General features: G+C 46.3%; 1 protein-coding gene across 2 annotated transcripts in view; it reads right to left on the reverse strand.

Moving 5' to 3' along the window:
• LOC138566960 (atypical kinase COQ8A, mitochondrial-like) overlaps positions 1-23,779 on the reverse strand; it is a 349,117-nt gene that overhangs the window by 63,363 nt on the left and 261,975 nt on the right. For both annotated transcript variants that reach the window (XM_069644743.1, XM_069644744.1), the window contains one exon: positions 14,071-14,211. In XM_069644743.1, coding sequence (XP_069500844.1) covers positions 14,071-14,211 — 141 coding nt within the window. The remainder of the gene's footprint in view (positions 1-14,070; positions 14,212-23,779) is intronic.

Consider the following 23,779-nt stretch of genomic DNA (forward strand, 5'->3'; position numbering starts at 1 on the left):
TAATGCACCGATAGCACTGGAGGTACTAGATAATTACGCGAAGTACTCGGGGATCCGATTCAGCAGGAGCAAGTCCTCCGCCTTCCCCCTGGCGGGCCTATGCAACATTCCAGAAAGCAATCTTCCAGTGATAGGAATAGGTTGGCAACTGGTCAAGTTCCGTTATCTGGGGATCAACGTAAGCCATAACTCGCTACTCACGCACGAACACAACACTGAGGTCGCCATCATGAGTCTTCGACGCTCTATAAAATTCTGGTCCAAGCTCCCATTGGCCATGGTGGGCAGGGCAGCGATAGTCAAGATGATCGTACTCCCCCGATTCCTATATTTCTTCGTGAACATTAGCCATTACGTTCGACCGCCCTTCTTCAAGAAGCTGGAGGCTATTATCAGGGACTTCCTTTGGGGCCCCCACAGGCACAAACTGTCGCTAACTGTTCTCTCCCTGCCACACAAAGAGGGTGGAATAAAGCTACCGGATCTCCAGTTATACTATCTGGCTGCCCAGTTGAGTCACATAACGAAATGGCTCTCGGACGAACCTTCGGCTGAGACGGAACTACTGAGGCAATCCTCGAACAATGTGATCCCCAAGGAAACCCTGTGGCACCCCACACGACAATCCCCGGTCACCTCACAAGTGATTGACCTGGGAAGGAAGATATGGGCCAGGTCCTGCTACATCAGGCGAGTACAACATCCATACTCTCCGGATAATCCCATTTTAGCAGACACCTGCCGAACGGATGCAGACCTCTCCACAGCAAGGAGGTGGGAAGATGCCGGCATATACACATGGGGCGACATGTACGAGGAAGGAGAATTCAGGGACTTCAAAACTCTTAAGGCCGCCGAAGGAATACCCCCGGGCCAGTTCCTCTGGTACCACCGCCTTAAACAGACTGCCAAGAAACAATGGACCGGCTGGCCGGAGGAACCCTCCCCTGACCCTCTACTTCAAGAAATGCATGACCTCTCAGATGGCTGGAGACCAGTCTCCAGGCTCTACAGCAGACTATGCGACAAACCTAACCCTAAAGGCGAAGATCTGAGGGCGAAATGGGAAGCGGACCTTGAGACCCCGATCACGGATAAAGAATGGGAGAGAGCACTGATATTTCCCAAAAAAGTGTCCAGGAACACCAGATTCGGCCAGATTCAGCTGAACGTCCTGTATAGGACATACATGACCCCACATAGGGTCGCCTCCTTCAATAAGACATCCTCCCCTGCATGCCCATGGTGTGGGAATGATAAAGCGGACATGATCCACATGTTCTGGACTTGCACTAAGGCGATGACACTATGGTCCAAAGCCAAACAGACTTGCACGGACGCCGGAATGACGAGGTACGAATGGACCCCCGGAGAGTGCCTCCTGGGGAATTACCCCAGACCTAGCAAGTCCAAGCATACTGTCAGTCTAATGGACATCTCATGCATTCTGGCTAAGAGAACAATTGCGATGGCCTGGAAAACGCCGTCGGGCCCCAGGCATGAACGATGGCTCAAAGAACTCGAGAGATGGACAGTAGCTGAAACCAGGGCCTGGCAAGAAGGAATCATGTCAAGCGGCGAAACCGAGTGCAGCACCCTGGAATCATGGAAGGCCCTCCTCAGAGACATACACTTCAGCGCCGACCACAAACCCCCCTGAAATCTCGTAGCATCACACTGGCACTATCCCCTGATGCCAGCACTGGTAGGACAGCCTTTGTATGCGACCCCTCCTGCTTTCTGAAACTCTGGGTCGCAGGCCCTAACCCATCCATCTATTGTAAGCTCGCTGCAGCATGAAGACTGTTGTTGATTTGTTTGACCCTTCCCCTCCCCTATCCCCCTTGCACCGTCCCCTCCCTTGTTTGAACCACTGTTTGATTTCTCGTTGTATTGCACGTTTTTTTTTTTTTTTCTCTCACCAAAATCAATAAAATACGTTTCAAAAAAATAATAGCCTAAAACAGTACCACGTTTATATAGTATAATCTCGGTAGAAAAGTTAGGGTAGATACCACTGCCACCAGCCAAGTCTTAATGTTAAGAGAGCAAAACAAAGCTCAGAGAGGTACAGACAAGAAGGGGTAGCAATTAACCCTTTACAATACTCCATGTAAGATGGGGTGTACTGGGTCTGTAGTTTAAGTGACTATATAAAGTTAAAGGCAACTTTACATGTTTCTGGGGGATAGTAGTCAGCCCCAGAAAAATGGAGTCAGTGGGAAGTCTGAAAGACAACCCTGTGTTAATGCACTGAAGGTGCTGTGTAATGCACACAAAAAGTGGGGCTCATGGAGTGGTGTGGCTCCAGAGCCCAAGATCACACAAAAAATAGACATATACATGGCAAAACGCATGTAAGAGTGGGAAAAAGGCTCACACTCTTACCAGGTTGAAAAAATAAACCCCAGAAATCCAGCAAAGCTGCTGAGGGACTCACTAGGTGAGGGAAATTAGCCATAAATGAGAATTCTCCCTAACACCTTCTATATGCTGGAACCGTTTTCTGGGATGTTTACCACCAGGATCTTTTGCTTGGCCATGGGTCTTTGCCATCACCGAAAAGGTTTGGAAACACCTATACACTTCTTTGGGACTTCCTAGAATGCCCTCTGCTGTTATCCCTGTCCTGGGATAGTTTCCTGCTGGGCTGCCATTCTTTATTGCCTGCCAAGTCACCGGAATCCATCCTCACGGGTTCCCTCATCTTCCAAAAGTCTTTCTCTGTGGATCCTTCACTCCGGGCTTCAAGGTTGTCATTGTGGGAAGGCTGTTTGCTCTTCTTTTCTGTCATGGGGTCACTCAAGCACCTGGATTCTAGATCACGTAGAGCCCTTCTTGGAAAGAAGCCTTTACTTAGCCGGTTGTTTAGCCATGCTGGAGCAGTTTGAGGACATTGGGGCTGTAAGTACTGCTACTAGGACCAGCAACGGCCAAGCCAACCATTGCACTTTGGACCTCTACCTTAAACATCGACTGGGAAGATCTGAACTGGGCCGATTCTTCCTCTGGTCTGAAACAATCAACAGGTCTGAAGACCTACTCTGCAGCCATCATTTTTCCATGGTCTGCGTAGTCACCAGGTCTTCATTTGGCCTGCATCTGCCTGGAAATGGACTGCAGCTTTGCATGGGCTCCTTCCTGCCTCGGAGATGAACACTTTGCAGGTATCCTCAGAGCTCTGCTTGGTCCTCACTAACCTGCTGGTATGGTAATGTCTAACACAATGATAAAGAGCATACTGGAACCCTAAGTCTTGCCGCTTGGCTCCTGTGGCTTGCCGACCATGCCCTGGATGACGCCAAAGTCTGCAACTCCTGAGAAGTCCTCATGTGCTGCTAAAACTGAAATCAGGCCATCTGCACCCTGTTGAGGGAATTCCTGGAAGAGCCTGACCTAACCATCAGTGGATGCATCGAACCCACAGTCTGTATGCCTTCATTGACTTCATCCAGGGTGAGCCTCGTTATGCACACCTATTCACTGCCCTATGGTGTGTCTTTGGCGCTGCAAGTCGGAGATTCGAGGGGTTAAGATAACTTCCATCTCTTTCCATGCCACTATCACCATTGACTTGCTTTGGGGCGCGAAGCACTTCTCTGAAAAGCAGCGTCCTTAAACAGGCCAAAGGTGGTGGATCTGGGTCAGGAATAGGGGTAGGCGAAAATGCTGCCGGCAAAACTTTATTGGCTAAATTTTCAACAAATCCGTTCTCCTGCTGGGCGATGTTTCCACTTTTCTGCTGCACTGGACCTTTTTGTGCAGCAGAAATTGGAACTCTGTTATCTGTGTTTTACCTTTACTATGGAGTCTGCTTTCCTCCATATCTCTTTAACGGCCTCTGTGTTTAACGTTTGCAGCACAGAGCACCTTATGTGCAGTGTTGCTGGGACCCTTTGGGTCCTCCTTTGAGATTCACTGACTATCCCTAAAAACAACAGTTCTTAAGGATAGAGGGATACTTTAGATCCCTCCTAAAACTATATCCTATTATAGATTAGCACACACCATCTGATGTGGAATGCTAAGGGGATGCCTAGTATCCCCTTTCTCTCTGCTCCTGTGACTTTCTAGTCACTGAGACAACCCTATAGGTATGGCTTGTGGCAGTGGACTTGTTCTACCAACTATTGTGCTATTCCCTACCGCAGACTCTGGCAATCAAGCCATCTGCCCAGGAGAGAACATCGAGCCTTCTGCAGCACTTCCAACATGCCTGCATTCGGGCCGTTTCGGTGATAATTGCAAGATGGCTGATAGAAAAAACATCAAGATTCGACATGGGCCTAACAACCCTGCAGCCACCACTACTGCCGAGCCATCTGATTGGCTATCAGCAGTAGTAATGGGCTCCCAGCCCCGGAGCCAGAAGGCAGAGCCAGCCTTACACCAAGGCCCTTCACTAAGGCTCTCATCTGTGCCCGTCTTGGCCTGTCTGGGCTCTGGATGGGGTCCTAAACCGGTATGCGATGCCTGCCCTGCTGTCATGCTGCGAGGCCCTGGTGTATGGCTGGTGTATGAGGTGCTCGTCTCCGCCTGCCCCAGCATGGCTTTGTATACTCCAGCACCGGAAATTACTTCCAAAACTATTCACTTTGCTTCGCTTCTGGGCCCTTTCAATGGTGCACCATTGTTTGGGAAGTTTTCCTAAAGTTCTACTGGCAGTAAGACCTTAGCAAGCTATCCCAGTGGTTTGTGGATCTCCAACTCTTATTATCAGTCTGTATTAGCTCAGGACCTTGGTAGTGTAGCAGATCAGTCAGGCTTATCTTAAGAGGAAGATGTGAGCTGTAGGTAAGTACTCAATCTTAGACAGGCACAGCAAAGAAGCACTTACACATAGTTCTATAATAAGTATATATTTATTATATTTACACCAGAATCACTTTAAATACTTCAGAGGTTTACGGTAGACTTAGGAATACTAGATAATACACTTCAAAAGGCCCTTCCACTTTTGTGTTTGTTCGCAGTTACAGTTTTAGCAACGTTAGAAAGGGAAAAGACAATGTTATCATATTATCGGTAATTGCACACTTAAGCAGTTTTCAACAGGTCATACAGTAATGCATCTACTCTGCAAACACATATAGAAAAGTCACTTAAAGGGAGGAAAATAAGGGGTTAGTGCAACATGAGCTTAAATCAAGGTTCTAGAGACGGTTTCTTCACCTGGCAAGTCTTAAGTCCAAAAATACAAGCCTAGCTAAAGGCAGTTCGGAGAGGGCTTGAAGTCTTGACAAACAGCGAATAATAAAGAACTCCTGCAGATTGCTTCCAGTGTCTAGTAATAGAAGCAGCAGTTTAGCAGCTAACAAAGGAGACCTAAAACCAGACTTGAAAAGGGGACACAAGCAGCAGCTTGGGTCAGAGGTAAGAGGGGGTAGTCCTGGACACCTCTACGCGCACTCCAACACTCTGGGGCGACTTCTTGGAATCAGGAAAGCAATACATTTTTCCCTACAGTACCTTTGGTTTGAAGAAAGTTTTTGCGTTGGCTCCTCCGCGATGTGGCAGCTCTGGACCCGACCTACGGATTCCTTGGTCTGGTGACGAAAGGCAGGACAATGGACGGTGACTCTCAGCAGCAGTCTCGAGGGAGGACCTGTAGCTCGACTTTCAGCAACATCTTGGTTCACTCCGCAGTTTTGGCACGTTTTCAGCAGCGCCAACAAAGGACACGGATCGCTCGGTCAATCTTCTTCGCTTCCTTCAGTCCCACACTCTGGTGAGGGCATCTGGGCGAGTTGGATCAGATCTCTGGATTGTCCTTAGGGGCTGAGCACAGATTTGGATGGATGTAGCCTTTCCACAACGATGCACTCGAAATGGGCAGCAGGTCTCTTGGTATTGGGATTCTGCAGCTCTGGAAGCTCCTAGGAACTTGGGAGAGGGAGCGTTTCAAAGTAAGTCTTGGGACTGGTTGTTCCCACCAGCCAAAGGGAAAGAGTCCTCTTTGGAGCTCCTCTGTGGCATAGAAAATGGTGTCAGGACAGCAGTGGTTGCTTCACGGTCTTGCAAAGGGTCTGCAGGAGTCTCTGGTCATCTTCTTCAGTTACTTCTGTTTCCTGTGCTCGACTTGCTTTACACTCCAGAAGCCTCACCTTTTATACAGTGCCAGCACACACTCCTCTGAAATCTCTCTAAGCATTTTACAGCAGGGGCGTTTGGCTGTCCAATCAGAACAGCCAGACCGCCTGCGCGAGCTGGACCTATTCAGGTACTCTGGCAGACAAAGGACAGGGGGTGGAAGACTTCTCTGCCACTTCCTGCATGCCCAGACACCCTGGAGCCTAGGCGTGGATACCTACTGGTTCCCGCCAATGGCAAAACATACACACAGAACTTCCCCTCCCAGAAAAATAAAAGCGCTAACAAAGAACAACCACACACTAGTAAGGGGTACTTGGGTGCCCCTACTGTACACTACCAAGGCTATGGATATAGCCTGCAATACAAAAAATACACAGTAGTTGGTAGAGTCACAGGAGCTGAGAGAAGGGGGATACTAGGTATCCCTTTGGCACTCCACTGAAGGTGGAGCGTGCCAATCTCTCAGACTATAGAATTTTGGGAGAGACACTATATCCTTAAGAACTGCAGTTACTTAAGGCTATAGAACAAGAGTCTTAAAGGAGGACCCTAAGGGTCCCCAGCAACAAAGCCCATAATGAGCTGTGTGCTGCAGTAATAAAACACAGAAGCCTTTACAAGCTATGGAGCAGACAGACTCCATAGTACAGGTAGATTAAAAAAGAATAGAGTTCCAAAAGACAGAGCCCACAAGAATGAATGAGTGGAAAAAGGCTCCACACATTCAGGATTAAAAGAAAAAGGTCCAGAAGTCCAGCACAAAGTGGTGTGGGTATCACTAGGAGAGGAGATGAAGCACAATAATGATAAATCTCCCCAACAACCATCAGTGCTGAAACAATGTCATCATACATCACCGTATCCAGCAATCTGTCTCATCTCTAAAGGTAAGAAGAATACTGATTATTCTCCAGCACCCGACATGTTTGCTAAATTATGCTTGGACCTACAATGTTTGCATTGCCGCATTAGTGCTTTATCCGTTCTGCGGCAAAGCAGATCATCTCTATACCCTTTTATCCCACCCTGCACCCCCGCACTCGATTACACCTTGTCTGATACTCGGACAGTTCACATCTATGCCCACTCACCCTTAGCTAACCATTTGCCGATGATGCATAACCATGCCCATTCATTGCCATTATGGCTCCATGAAACACCTACCCTTCTGTCCCCACCCTCCTAGACCACTGGGTTTCCCCCTCTCCCACACTAGCACATGCTACACCTCTGCCATGCCGCCATGAAATGCTACTCACGGTATGCTCGATCTCAAATTACATGTCTAGCTGCATTTGAATGTCACATTCATCCCGCTGAAAGGGATGGTCCAGTAAAAAAATTTTATTTAAAAAATAGATGGGCAACATAACAAAAAAAACTAGCATTCTCTGTTTTAAAACTTCCTATGTAAACTTTTGAGCTATTCAAGCTCAAAATTCGCAAAAGCAAGCACATGGGCGTATCCATTTTGTGAAATGGAGGCCCTCCTGTGCTGGCTTTTGCTTTTGCGGCACTAATGAAGGAAAAGCCAGCCAGCTGTAGTAAACAAAAGCTACCGCTGGGTGGCTTTCCCTTCATTAGTGCTGTAGGCGGAGGACGGGGACCGGAGACCAGAGCAGGAAAGCTGCAGCTGAATCTCGGTAAGTGCTATTTATTTTTTTTAAAAAATAAGCACTAGCTGTGTTTTTTTTTCTAAGTTTTCCGGGCTGGAGGAGCCCGGAAAACTTAGAAATAAAATCGCAGCTTTAAAAACGTATTTATGTTTGCGGTCGCTTTTGAAGCGACCGCAAACATAAATACAACGTTATTGTATTGGAAAACGCTGCGGTTTTTCTTTCCAAGTTTCTCAGGCTCCTCCGGCTCGGAGGAGCCTGAGAAACTCGGAAAGAAAAACCGCAGCGTTTTCCAACACAACCGCGTTGTTTCTGCCTGAATCTGCTTTCCCATTTGGGGCTCTCGGGCAGGGAGCCCGAGAGCCCCAAATGGGAAAGCAGATTCAGGCAGAAACAATGCGGCATTGCGGAAAACAACCGCGTTGTTTCTGCCTGAATCTGCTTTCCCATTTGGGGCTCTCGGGCTCCCCACGGGGAGCCCGAGAGCCCCAAATGGGAAAGCAGATTTAGGCAGACACGACGCAGCATTTAGCATTTCCAGTTTGGGTCTCTCGGGCGCCCCAAGGGGAGCCCAAGAGCTCCAAATGGGAAATCAGCTGTAGGTAGAAACACTACGCTGCATGTAAACATAACCGCGTTGTGTTTCTGCCTGCTGTGGCTTTCACTTTGGGTCTCCGGTGCTCCCCTGGCCGGAGGAGCCTGAGAAACTTGGAAAGAAAAACCGCAGCGTTTTCCAACACAATAACATTGTATTTATGTTTGCGGTCGCTTCAAAAGCGACCGCAAACATAAATACAACGTTTTTAAAGCTGCGGTTTTTTTTCTAAGTTTCCGGGCTCCTCCAGCCTGGAAAACTTAGAAAAAAAACGCAGTTAGTGCTTATTTTTAAAAAATAAATAAATAGCACTTACCGAGATTCAGCTGCAGCTTTCCTGCTCTGGTCTCCGGTCCCCGTCCTCCGCCTACAGCACTAATGAAGGGAAAGCCACCCAGCGGTAGCTTTTGTTTACTACAGCTGGCTGGCTTTTCCTTCATTAGTGCCGCAAAAGCAAAAGCCAGCACAGGAGGGCCTCCATTTCACAAAATGGATGCGCCCATGTGCTTGCTTTTGCGAATTTTGAGCTTGAATAGCTCAAAATTTTACATAGGAAGTTTTAAAACAGAGAATGCTAGTATTTTTTTTTATGTTGCCTATCTATTTTTTAAATAAAAAATTTTACTAGACCATCCCTTTAATGCCTCCTTCCTCCCATCTCTTACTCCGCCTTGCACTCCTGGACCTAATTTTATGGCCCCTAACCAGGTCCTCACCTTGCTATCACAGCACCATGCAACAGCCTCCGGGCCCTCCCCTGCATTACGCTACACCAATATTCCTCCCCGCCATCCTCCTTCACCCTCCTCCCTTACCCCATGTCAGCAACCGAATGGACCGCCAGTGACCGCCGGCACACCCTCTGAGCTGCGATATGCTTCAGCCCACCTCCACCCATGCCTTCATCTCATCACACAGCCTAATGTCAGATGACCCTACATTCACATATTTGCAACACCAATCCAAGCCACTCCCACCTCCCGCCCTCTCCCTCACCTCCACTTTCAGACCTGCCACTTCTTGCTCCTCAACTAGCATCTTTCCCCCGCCCCACCATGCACTTACTTTCTGCCATCCCCCTATATAGCCTTCGCCCTCACCCCACCCCATTTCTGCCTTCCCTAGACCAGAACAATGTTGCCTTTACTACTGCCATCGGCCTCAGAACCAAAGCAGCCTGCGCCACTGCCTAAGTCGCCTTGCCCCTCCTACGTCTAACTCCCTTCCTCCAAGCCTTAGGCCAGAACAATGTTGCCTCTGCAACTGCCTGCTGCTTTACAGATGGAACCGGCATGTGCCACTGCCCTGAGTCTCCCTGCCCCTCCTCCTATTCCCTTCCTGCCAGCCTAAGGCCAGAACAATGTTGCTCCGGCAACTGCCTGCCCCCTGCTTTACAGCTGAACCGACCTGTGCCACTGCCCGGAGTGACCCTGCCACCACTCCTACTCCATTTCTGCCAGCCTTATGCCAAAACAATTTTGCCAACTGCCCGACAGCAAAATCGGCCTACGCCGCAGCCCTGTGTCAGCCTAACTCTCAACCCACGCCACCCCTGCCTGCCATAGGATTGAACAATGTTGCCCCTGCAACTGCCTCCTTCCCCACAGCTGAGGCGGCTTGCGCCACAGCCCTCAGCTGCCCTGCCCATCCTCCCACTCCATTTATGCCAGCCTTATGCCAGAACTATGTTGACCCTGCTACTACCCTCTTTATAGCAACCGATCCAACCTGCAACTCTGCCTTATACTCGTATAATGATGCCCCTACGACCACCATCAGTCTTACCATTGAGTCACCTGACACCACTGCCTTGAGCCGCCGGCTCCCTCCTCATACCCATCTCTGGCCAGCATCTTGCCAATACAAAGAGAACACGACCATTGTGCCGTGCCCCGTAACTGAATCACCCTGCGCAATTGCTCTGAGTGACCCTTGCCCCCCTTTCTTCACCTCCACCGTCTACAAAGCATTCATGGAAAGCTGCCCCAGTAACAGCCCTCGGCTCTACCAACTTGCCACTCTCACCTTATGACCCCCAGGCAACCAACCACTCCTCTTCACAGCTTTGTCAAGGCACCCCTTGGTTTACCAAACTGTGCTCCAGAGCCCCCCCTGAAATCCCTCTACACTACAACTCTCTCCCCATTTTGGGTCCAGCGAGAACCAATTGCATCTCTTCTCACACCTCAAAACCACCTCTCCCACCCAACTCCCCTTCATACCCCCCCCCCACATCTCACACCTCCCCTGCACCCGATCCACCGAAGGAAATAAGCAAGCACCTCAACAGAGCATTGATCAACACCTGATCTCTGTGCGCCCACGCCACCAACATCCACGACCATATTGACGAAAACCACCACGATTTCCTAACGATTACACCGAAACCTGGCTCCACAGTACCGCTAGACCCACCCTTACACTTGCTATGCCCCTAAACTACTCTATCCTCAGAATAGACAAAATAGGAGGCAGTGTTTACCTCATCACCAAATCCACTCTAGCCTTTAAAGAGACCCCCTGTTCCCCCCATTGCCTGGCTACAAACGCCTCCTGACCAAACTTCTTCTCAACCCTAAAACCACAATCTTTTTATCATCTACCGCCAACCCAACCACCAGAACAATCCAGAACTAGACATCCCCTTCTTTCTCTCACCCTTGATCAAACCCGCAACTAAATTCCTTGTCCTAGGGGACTTCAACCTTGGATTTAATGATGCCTCTAACACCAATTCTAATGACCTCACCACCTCTCTTAACGATATGCAGTTCTCCCAACTTGTCCATCAGCCACCCACTCCAAAGAACGTACCTTGGATTGGATACTCAAACTTAACACACCTTCTAACATCACAAACATCTCGCCTCTGCCATGGTCTGATCAATCCCTCATCGAGTTTGAGCTTCCTCCAACTCCTCAGCCACCCAACTCTGCCATCACCCAACCTCCCACCTTCAGCCATAATACCAGCAGGCTCATTGAAACCATACTCTCACCCACCCTCATTGAAACCCTGTCTGGAACCCCTCCCGCTGCAAATGACGCCCAAGCCCATGCATCCCTGATTCTCTCTGCCCTCGCTCACACCATGGACCAACACGCTCCACTGAAACCTTGTTAGGTAGCAATTAGTGCAGTCCAACTGGTGTGGGACTACAAAAGACTTACCTCTGGTATTAGGTAGCCCACCATTTAATATAGGCCTGTACTACAAAAGTTAGTAGTGTGACTGAGCAGCCAGGTTTATCCTAAGAGGGGTAATGTGAGCTGTAGAGCTATACAATTGAAATCAATAAGTACAAGTATCCAAATAACACGCACACACTTAGAGTTATATATAAATATTTCTTTATAATATACACAAGGTTTAAATTAGCATTCTTTAAAAGGCGTTAACTGCTAGTAACATTCAATCAAAGTTAGGATTCAGTTTTTTCAAAGACAATAAAAGTTGGTAAAGACTTTTTTTTATGCAAAAACATGTAAAGCACAAGGAGTGACTAGTAAAGTTCAGTATCGCACTTATTTTGGATACCAACTCAGTTATTGAGTTGTTAAGGAAGCAAAGGTTAGAACATACTTTCAACAGTTTGTAAAACAATTACAATCTCCCAAAGTGAGGCAGGTAGATTTGTATCCCAGCAATATTAGTGTCAACAATTAAAACCTCGAGGGAACAAGTACTACCAAAGCCAATAGGTTCACAAGGGTGCCGTTAGGGAGCCAGGACAGCCAAAATCAATGGACAAAGTCAATAGTTCTGATGCACTTCTTCTTAGATAAAGTCTTGACAAAGTTAGTAAGTTCAGAAGAAATCACTAACTCAAGTGAGCTACTTTGTAGAGAGCACAAGCTGGTAGGCCAGTGCAGGTGAGTTTGGATCACTTCCAAAGTGTAACGAAGGCACTTCCCAAGATAGGAAGCACAACTTATGGCTAAAAGCTGAATACCCCAAGCCCGACCTTGAAGAAAAAATGTTCCAGCTGGATTCCCCTTTGCTACGGCTTGGCAGACCATTTTTTCCGGGACCTTGGTCGTGGTGATGAAAGGGAGATGTCTGGCGGGCTCATGCAGCAGTACTCGGGAGAGGGACTCCCCAGCAATGGATTTCCTTTGTTTCAGCAGCACTTCAATGTTGTGGCGCCTTTTTCTCAATGAAGAACGAAAAGCTCTGGGTGGAAGTGGCTTGCTCCTTCGGTCCTGGACTTAGGCGACGGGACTCTCAGGTGAGGGGACTCTGGATCAATATTTCCTGCTTCTGTAGGGTCCTCTGGATGCCCATGAGGATTTAGATGGATTCGGACTTCACAAGACAAAGCACTCATCAATGATCACAGGACCCCTGGCATTAGGCTTCTGCAACTCTGGTGAGGCACAGCAAATCGGGGGATGAACCAAATGGACCCTTGTCTTGAGGCTAGATGGTCCCACTAGCCTAAGGGAGGAAGTTGTCCCGTTCAGGTCTTCCCAGTCAATTTGAAAATGGGGTCAACACACCTGCAGGGCTTCACTGGGCACTTTGCGGTCCAGGTCAGTGTTGCTGGCTTCCCTTCACGTCTTCTGCTTCGGATGTTCCTCTCCAGTGGTCGACTCTGCCTCTAGTCCCAAAAACCTTGCCTTTTATGCAAGTTCCCAATCATTCACAGTTTACGCTGTCAATAACACAGCAGGGTGGCTGGCCGGCCAATTGGAACTGGTTTCACTCAGGCACACCTAGAGACAAAGGACAGGATAGTTTCGGAACCCTCCCTCACTTCCTGCCCGTTCAGACACACAGGAGCCTTGGGCAGGCATTAGGGCTGAAGTGCGCCAAAGGCAACACACACAAAGGACTCAAACCTGTCAACTAAAACCCAAGAAATACCTCAAACAGAAAATGGCGAAGAAAGAAGACGGGCAATTTTGACAAAATGGTCACCCATTGGTGCTGTACTGCAGCTGAGGGTTCAGCATGCGGTAGAAAAGCACAATGGAACGAAAAAGTAAACTACTGCCAACAGCCATTTAAAGTAGTGAGGGTAGCATAAAAATGTTACACGAGACGATAGGTTAAGGGGCTACTAGGTAACACCCCCTAGCACTCCACATAAGATGGTGTGTGCTGGACCCACAAAGAGAAAAAGTAAGTAAAGTAAATTTCACTTTACTGTTCTTGGAAACAGTAGTTCACACAAGAAAATATATTTAAACCTTATGAGAAATCTAAAGGATTTCTCACTGACACTGCACTGAAGGTGCTCTGTGTCACCATACACAAAAGCAGATGCCTATGGAGTTTGTCAGACGCCAAAAACAAAGAAAACGCATAATCCAAATTAGGTCAAAACACATGAGAGTGAGAAAAAGAAGGTCTCACTCTCTCCAGGGTTAAAATTAAAAGTCTTAAATCCAGCAAAAGAGCTGGGGGTCTCGAAGGTTGAAGGGAATTAGCACAGAAATTAAAATTCTCCCTAACAGATGTTTACATGCAAATCGGAGGTGGAGAGAGCAGCAGCAGGGCCTTTTCTGACAACAGAAGACAGCTCAGACATTTGCAATGACAAAAAGACGTGTTTGAGTATGTCATGATCATTGCTTGGTTGTGTAAGATCATTTCCTAATCAATGTGAAGTGAATCTACAACGTTACCAGTCAATGAACAAGCATTATGTTCCTAGAGGCATGGTGAGCTAGACCTGTGTTGTGGCCAATGTACTGTATAAAGCAACTTTTCCTTCCACACTAGGAAGATGACTTTTCCAGACTTTGTCAATATATTCTTACCTGAACTTTCATGGCCACATCTCTCCCATCCTTTAGCCTTCCAAGATGCACTTGCCCAATGGAGGCAGCAGCAAATGGACGCTCCTCAAAAAACTCTAGTTCATTCTGCCAGTCGGGGCCTAGCTCCGAGTTCAGAACTCTCTGTTAAAAACAGAAAACAGAAGGGGGCCTCAATGAGCATCTGAACAAAAAGCCTCACATACAGCATCACATCCTAAACTCCCATAATTTGTAGAATACCTGTCCGTTTTACCCCTTAACATTAGGCAAATGTGTACAATAGCAACAACAAACAGGGAGCAACAGATATGCAGGAGTTTGCCCCTTATCATTTGCACAGGCGTGTTGATATGTTCAGATAGTCATCGTTAGCGAATGCCACACACAGAAATTTTTCTTATGCTGATTAATCTTAAAAGGAAGGGCACTTAGAGGCTGGACTCCGGCAAGAACCGAATTAAGATTCTTTTTAAAAATCATAGATAAATAGGTCTTCCAAAATCGCCTGCGTTTAAAATTAAAATAAACAGTTATTTTCCTAAAAATAACCTCATCAATGGGAACTACATTTTTACTCCCCGAAGAATTAAAAGTTCCAAAAGTAGCGAGTACTCCCATCCCAAGTCATGTCTGCTATCCTGGGTAGGAGTATTAACAGCTGCCAAATCTTTCCAACACATGGTTCTGTTAAGTCAATCAATTAACCCTCTCCCCATATACCATATTATTGGTTTCATTAACATAGGCATCCTGTATAGCAAGCACTTGGTAAGGAGTTTACAGCCTGCTTGGTGTCTTTTTGGAGGGATCAATCTTTGGTTTTAGTGCGATTTCTCATCTGTTTTTTGTGCTCGATTGCTCCTAGAGGCCACTGCCTTTGTGCTCCAATCCTTTGTTGGTTTCAGCCCTTTTTCCTCTCCACTCCGTTTCTAAGGAACTGCTCCAAGGGCAGCAGGCGAAAAGCAGAGAGTAAGAGCACCTCCTTAAGGTGCCAACCATCCCCATTTTGTCTGTTCGCCTGGCGCCCCAGTCCCGCAGGACTCCACACTCCCCTTCTACAGCCACATCCAGGTTAGGGACACTTCCCTTGCTCTTACAACTACTGTATTCTGCCACACCTCTATAGTGGTTACAAAGATGTTATAACTGGGTGTTTGTTACATTACATCTCACCACTTGTCGCATTTTGCCACACTTTCGCAGTTTAGATTACTATTTCAAAACTCGTCACCGTCTAAGTCTCCCACACTTGCATTATACCTCCCAAAGTTACCCAAATGTAGTGCACCACATTTTGGATTTTTCTGCTGTGTGGGTGTCACCATTCTAGAATTTTGATACTTTTGGGGTTACACCACATTTGAAAATTGACACAGCTTGGGTTGAATCGTAGCTGATTTTTGTTGCGGCGTGGGTCGCACCACATTAGAATTTCGCTGCTGCGTGAGGAGTCAGGAATTAAACTCTGACACAAGTGAGTCATGTTTTTGGTCAAGGACTTTTATTGGACACAAAAAGGGGTTGCGAAAATGCCTCTCTGACCCTGCTCTAAAGAGGAGTCTCCCTACATAAACCAAAAACTAAGGATCTGTCTGTCAGAATGTCCAAAACAAAACTGTCCTATGTCCTAAGTTCTATTCTGACCTTCACACTCTAATAAGGTATATTCTAAGGTGAAAATGGTAATGTCTTTGGCCTTGGGTGGTTTAGAAAATTGTTCAAAAAGGAAGAATAAATAACTGTTAGGTAAGAATTGGGGCATCATACTGTGTGAGACTACACAAGACTTATCTGCTTGGTATTAGGTAACCCACCTTTTGGTATAGGTCTGTACTACACAACTTGGTAGTGTGACTGAGCAGCCAGGCCTATCTCATGAGGGGTAAATGTGAGCTGTAGAGCTGTACAAATGAAATTCGTAAATAAATATTAATAGGTTAGTGGATAATCATTAGATATGCTCAATACATTTCTCCTTCACCCGGAGGTGATTTATTTGCATTTATATATCACACCAATATACTTTGTAGATACTGAGTTGCAGAAAGGAAGGGTTAAGGGAAAAAAAGGTTAGAACAGTTGCTCGGAAAATGTGAGATAAGCCTTTCCCCGTAGTAACAGTGTTTAACAAGCTACAACCTATGGGGGGATACGCAGTACCAAAGTCAATGGATTTAGAAGAGTGCCTTTAGGGAGCCAGGACAGCTAAAGACATTTGGACAAGTTCTGATGCACTTCTTGGATAAAAGTCTTGCACAAAGTTAGAGAGTTCAGAAAAATCATTGGCGGGACACAAGCTGTTAAGCCTGTGCAAAGGGAGCTCAAATCAACCCAGAAAGTAAGCATGTGCAAGTCTCAAGTGACGCAGCACAGCTGAAGGCAAGTAGGTAAGTACCCCCAAGTCTAAAAAAAGTACCTTTGGTTAGAAGAAAGGGCTCCAGCTGGATTCCGTCTTTCTACAGCCAAGCAGACCCTGGTTCCTGAGCCTCAGTCGTGGGGACAAGAGGGAGGATGTCTGGAGGGCTCCTGCGGCAGTACTCGGGAAGGTCGTCCACAGCTACGGGTCTTCTTCGGTTCAGCAGCACTTCGCGGTTTCAGTGCTTCGCAAACAGCACTGATGCAGAATAATGGACACCGGTTGGATTTTCCTTGCTCCCTCGGTCCTGCACTCTGGTCAGGGGACTCTGGATTGGGATTTCCTGCTTCTTGAGTGTCCTTAGGGTCTCCTGGAGTCGGCTCCTGGTATTCCTGCAGCGTGTCCACTTCCCGTGGCAGCTTTTTCTTCTTGGCTCTCGAGCAGTCGGCTCCACCATAATGGTCCCAGCCCTTCAGTCTCATGATTCACATGGAGAGGCGCAGCTCTGTCCCGCCAGCAGCACCCCTCGACTCTCTGCTTAAAATTTCCCAGTCACAGGTGTGTGTGCCCAACAACTACAGCCCTCCTTGTGCTTGTGGCCTCCTCCGCTCTACATTGCTCAGTTTGTCTTCCTTGTCCCAGTATTTTGGTAGTTATGGGAAAGGAAGTCCATTCTTGACAATTTGCACGATAAACCTGTGTAAACATTCTTAATGATTTTCAAGGGCAAGTCAGTCCTGGATTTGTACGTGGAAGTGAGAAGGAGTTTTATAAGTTTCACAAAGCAGATCAGAGTTTGAAGGTTGGTCTATGGGTCTTGGGAAACTGGTTTCAGAACCCTTCATAGGTGGAGGAAGAGACGTATGACAATAGGCCATGAGGGTATCAGTTATGGGAGGGTTATCATCAAGGGAAAATGGGGGATACCATGTTTCATCTGATGATGCCATGACACGTCCCTGGAAGGTGTCTCTTCCCCCCTCCCCCATGTGATCCTCGCTCATATAGTCGCCCCCAGGGCCAGGAGCAGGTAGCGGTTGCTGTCCCCATGCCACATGGGAGGAGGTCACCGTAGGGAAAGGAGTGATGACATCATCGGATTCATCATAGCTGGTTAACGCTGCTTTTGTTTTTAGCCACACTAGAACTGTACTGATTTGGAGTCCGCTGATTTTGAATTTAGCTACACTAAAATTGTAGCCCGTTGCTTTTCTATTTAGCCACACTAACATTGTACTGATTTGGCGTCTGCCATTTTTGAATTTAGCCACACTAACATTGTAATGATTTAGTTAATGCTGCTTTTGAATCTAGCCACACTAGAACTGTACAGATTGGGTGTGTTAGGGAGGTTTGTCAGTTGTATGCTTAATCCCCTCTCCTAGTAAGACCCAATCACGTGTTGCTGGACTTCTGGACCTTTTGAATAAGGTGAGCCTTTTTTCCCTCATTCATTCATATAGGTTTTGACTTTTGGAACTCTGTCCTCTGTGTTGTACTGTTAGGACAGTTTTTCTGAAGTCCAACTAAGGGCTTAGTAAAACCATTCAACTGAGGCAGTACAAGACTCCACTCTTACTATAAGACTGTACAACCTGAGTTTGTTGGTAGCGTAGACAGAGCTGCCAGGCTTATCTTAGGAGGGAGAGGCGGCTGTATAATCAGTACACATGAAATTGTAATACAAATGGCCCAATGAAACACTGAAACACTATGGGCCTGATTCGTGGAAGTGTTTTATAATGGTGCAATCCCATAAGAAAATGTTCAATGAATCAGGCCCTATGTATTGTAAAAAAATAAATGGTTTATTTAAATACAAGTACGTCCAGATAAATCTTGGGGGAAATAAGTACTATCACATTATATGTAATCACAATTATAAAAACACAACACTATGCTTGAAGGTACACAGACCAAAGCAGAAACCTTATTTGGAACACCTAACAGTAGTTCTAGGGAAGTCAAACCTTTTGATACACATTCAGTATAGGTCACACCTATTCTTGGGGAGTAAAAACCAAAGGTTACTTTTAGATTACATTTAGCAATTCAAGGGTAGTAGACCCTACCAGTTGTACCGTGACACTCAGCAACAAATCACATAATCAGTCAACTGGACAGTATACCTTTTGTGAATAGTGGAACACTTATTCTAGGTACAGTAAACACCTATAACTACTTTTGTGATAACAGTTATACTAGGTGAGTCAACTTCAAGGATGTTAATATTCAATTATAGGTGTTTTTCAGATCAGTGAAACACAGATTGAGATACGCAGTAACTCTTGGGACTTATTTTAGGATGGCACACAGCTAACTCAAGGTAAGTAAAACCCATATACTTTTTCAAGGAGCTATCAGCAACTTGGGGCATGCATACACCTAAGACTCTATTTGCGTCTGTCTAAAACAGACCAGGGAAAGCAAAACCCAATGTTACTCTTTATAAATGACTGAAGGTTATTCTAGGTAGGTAAAACCTAATGCAGACTTATTCTAGACAGACTAACAGCAAGTCAGTGGAAGCAAGACCCAGTTGGGGGACACTCATACAATTATCCTAACAGGAATAACAAAGTGAAACCAACAGCATTACTTTTGGGAAGGGGCACCACCAAATCACAGGTAAGTAATATATCATTTCTGTTAGAATGGCAAAACAGTTTCTAAGGAAAGAAAGATGTTACATATACTTTTCAGAATAGTGCAATACACATTCAAGGTAAGTAAGAACTTTTGTAACTGTTAACTCTCAGAGCTACAGTTACCAACCAACTCTTTTACAAGTAACTTTTAAACACATATTTTTCTTTCTAGGCAAAAGGCCTGATCTGTTGAAAGTCTTCCCTTATTCTTGGAGCACGAGTGTTCTCAGTGGCAGAAGGGGTGTCACTGGGGTCTAATGTCCAACAGGCAGTGTCAGGATAGGTTCTTAAATTGCAAAAGTCATCCTTAGGAAGACTGTTCGAACAGGTGAGATTTAGTTGAGAGTCCAGGGGCTTCACAGAAGACACCCTAGGAGGATTCCAGCAGTGGGACTGGGTGAACAGGATGAGAGGCCTCCCAATCACAGAAAACACCCCACAACTACACAGGAATCACAGGAGACTTAAGGTAAGTAAATACCCAATCCAGCACAGTACCTCAGCACAGAAGAAGATTTTGCAGCAGGAGGACATCAGGATCTCCAGCCAAAAACCCGGTCGGGGCCTTGTCATGGCGACTGAAAACAGGACCTTGGAAGGGACTTTGCAGCAGGGATGAACGTTTAAGGACCTAGGCACGGTTTTCCTCTTGGCTGGATGCAGCTCTGTGGATTTGGCGCTTTTTACAGGAGCACATAAAAGGACAGAATATCGCTGGTCGAATTCTCGTTGATACAACGCTCCAGCACTCTGGTGAGGGGACTTCTCAGGCTTGATTCGTGTCTCTGGAGATCCAGCAGGATGCCCACGAAGTTTCAGCGAGATTCAAAATTCGGAAGACCGTGCACTGCACAATGGCTTGAGGTCCCAGGGTATTGGGGTTCTGCTGCCCTGCAAGATCGCAGCATGGCGTGCGATAGCTCAAAATGCAGGTCTTCTTGGGTCTAGTGGGGCTCTGGGTCGGGGTCATCGTTTTCGGAGTCCCCAGGTCGATTGGAAGGAAGGGCTACTCAGGTTACACAGCAGGCTCTCTGATAGCTGGAAATCGTATCAGCCGTGTTTCCTTCCTCATCCTATTTGTTTTTGGTTCCAGTGGTCGACTTGTCTTCAGCTTCCAGGTTTGGAGTATTTAACAGAAACTACTGCACAACTTCTGCATTCTCTCCCTGCATTTTACAACAAGGGGCGGTCTGGTGCCAATCAGGACAGCCAGCCCCTCACTGAGATTTGTCACCATTCAGACAAGGAGGAAGACAAAGGGCTGTGGAGTTTTGAACTCCTCCCTCGCTTCCTGCCTTCACAGACAGACTGGAGCCTGGGCGAGGAGTCCAGGGGACTTTCCTGCCAAAGATATAAATAACACAAAGGAACTTCCCACCCTGGATGTCAGGGGAAGGAAGAAGGAAGGACAAGAAACACTAAAATGGCGATAAAAACAAGACAGGGCGATTTTGGTAAAATGAGCACCATTGGGTGCCTTACCTGCTGCTGTGAACACAGCCCGCGGTGAAGGTACACCGAATTAGTAAAAGGTATCACTGCCACCAGCTATTGAAGGTAAGCTTGTCCCTGTAACATAATTGTTACAGTTTTAGTGTGAAACAGGATACATTGTATCTCCCCAGCACGCCACATAAGGTGGGGTGTGTTGGTTTCACCAAATAAAATGTAAACGGGATCCAAAGATCCTTTCTACTCTTCGGAACTATAGTTCTCTCAAGGTTAGCCAGAGAAAGTTAAAAGGGGGCCCCCCCTAGGGCAATCCAGCAACAACAGGCACTTACTGCCAAAAAGTTGTCAAAGAGGATAACTTTTAAAAGACACTATGGAGAGTCTAAAAAAATGGCACCCATGAAAAGAGTGAAAGATTCTGTGAGTGTGGAAAAAGGTTCCCACTCACAGAGGTATACGGAAAAATAATCCACCAGTAAAGCAAAAAAGCTCTGGGGTTGACACAGGTCAGGAAGAGTTACCATTACTATGAAAATCTTACTTCACACAGTGCACTGTAATTATAAAAAATACTTTGGGAGACGGTTTTTTAGATGCGGAGGGAGTGCAATCCTTGATGAAAAAGAGTCTGATGTAATGGTAGGTTTCAGTTAAGGATGAGCTATAGGGTTTTGTCATTTCATGAAAAAGTCTCTTTAAGTTGAGGCAATGGGGCTTGCCATGTGAGGTTGAAATGTTGAGGATGAACATGTCATATCAGGAGTGGAAAGAATTTCATTAATTTTACAAGGTGGGTGAGCCTCTACGGTAGCCATCCATAAATTAGGTTGCCTAGAATCTGAAGATATCAATTAAATATTTGAATCATATATCAATTAAATATGCATGTGTGGTGCAATTGTGTTTATTTATGTGTGTTTATATAGAAAACCGATGGGGATTAATAGAAGGGCAATTACCTGTGTGTGGCTTCCGGACGCATACTAGCCAGCTTTCTCTCTTCATCACAAACAATGGACCCATTCATTCAAGCCAATACGCATTCTCACCATGGTGCCTAATCACTTGTAAATGATAGTAGACAAACCACTTTAAGCTCATCTGGAATTCTTCCAACTCTTAGCCCAGTCCAGACAGGCTTTTTTTGTCTTTTGAGATGCCATTTCAACACTAGCATTGGTTTTCACGGCTGTCTGTAGTGGCCTGAGCGGCTCCAGGGGGCAGGCAGCTTATCTAGATAATCAGTGGTCAACCAGGGCTAGGTTCACTACTCCTGGGCAAAAGTGGATTGGGGGGTGCCTCAGTGATTCCCACTGAACATCTATATGACACCACTTCTATAACTCCACTCATATTTGATCTTGTCCGACATTCTTATTACAATGACACTCAGATGTACGAAATACAGGTTCTGGCTGTGGATGAGTGGCTGTTGGCCAAGCTTCTGCAACTAAACACTAGGAAAACAAATATTATTCTACATGGGCCCAAAGGTCAGGACTTTCTAATTCCCAAAGCGAAACCTCCACGATCCTTCCCAAGCAAGAATATAATATAAATAAAAAATATGGCGGTTTAGTGGGGAACTAACCTATCCCGGTTCTCCAAAGTTAGATCTATGGTCGGCCAGTGATGCTGGAAAAACAGGACCAGGGGTATACAATAAGTTAATCTCCAGAGGAAATTGCCCCATGACCATATGGGCTTAGGTTTGATTAGGAGGATGACATGTGGGCCTAGGGAGCCATAAAGGGGGCTGTCGAAGGGGACAAATAAACATGGCATCACCTGGTGAATGGCCTAAGTTGGCTGGCAGAACGTGGGTGGGACTCTGGCAATTTGCGCCTGTGTTTCCATCCACATGATTGACCAAGCGCCCTTTCACAGCCTGCAAAGCGGTCCCATGATGCAATGTTGGAGGCAACCTCAGATAGCCCAAACGAAGAGCAGTGATAAGGAAGTGGTGTCCTACCACCCTTTTGGATGAAGACAGCTTCCAACCTCAAGGGGCACAACCAGGAGGAAGGATATTCTGGTCTGGAAAGACTGTGTGAAAGCAGGGGCGCACAGGGGAGTGGTCAAACATCTCAACAACTCTTCTGCTGAGGTGAGGTTCACAAGTCTTCTTGGCACTCTGCAACTTCCATTCGGGCATCCAGGAATGTTGAGCTGATCCAGTGTCGTTTAAAGTAGCTTCTTCCCAAGGTTGAACTCAGATGCTATCTTCCAACTAGCTTTTTACAGCCAGGTACGTTCTGCATCCATGTTTGTTTATTCATTTTTAATGCGCACCAGACCCAGGGATATCAGGGCGCAGCAGATTACGACAGATGCAAAGCTTAAATTATCTCTTACAAAACATAGGCACGGATACTACATATGTACAAATTAAACAATATTACAGGATATAGACAAGAGTACGGCAAATGCTCAGATTATACACACAGAAATCTATATACAGCAGACTTTAGGTTAAGGATATTTGATTGACTATACATATATAATACCGAGGAGTAGCCAGGCCTACCGGTCGGTAGATTTGAGCCAGTTGATGTAGTTGCCTCTAAAATTCAGGTATGGATGATCTTCCCTGAGTGGATGTGGCAGAGTGTTCCAGAGTTTGGCAGCTTTCACAGGAAAGCTATTGCCACCTACCTTAGTGAGTCTGAATCTGGGAATGGTGAGGCAGTTCCGGTTACTAAGTCTCAAAGGTCTGATGGATGTTCTACTGTGGAATCTATCCATGAGATAGCTGGCGGGGTTACCAGACATTTGGTTGACTGGACAAATGGTCGAACTAATTTGGTCGAAAGCCAAATGGTCGAATTTTTTTATTTTTTATTTTCACCCCTTTTGTGGGGGGGGGGTCCTCCCCAACCCCTTTTTTTCTAAAAAAAAAAACCTTTTTTCCCTAAACAAAAACCAAAAAAATACATATATAAATAAAAAATTCGACCATTTGGTTTTCGACCAAATTACATCGACCATTTGTCTGGACAGCAGCTGGCGGCAGCATTGTTAAGTGCTTTATGGGTGAGGGAAGCAGTTTTTAGGAGAATTATTTTTTGGGTCGAGAACCAGTTATTGTGGCGCCTAGTCACTGAGATATGTGATCTTGTGGTCACACACAGTGCAGCTCTTAGGGTGTTATTTTGGAGGATTTGTATCCTCTGAATGATACAATATAAAGGGTGTTGCAATAATCTAGCTTAGAAAGTATCAAGGCTCTGGCTAAGATCATGCAATTATCATT

This window comes from Ambystoma mexicanum, chromosome 2p (assembly GCF_040938575.1).
Source record: "Ambystoma mexicanum isolate Mex_15411 chromosome 2p, UKY_AmexF1_1, whole genome shotgun sequence".
Lineage (NCBI taxonomy): Eukaryota > Metazoa > Chordata > Amphibia > Caudata > Ambystomatidae > Ambystoma > Ambystoma mexicanum.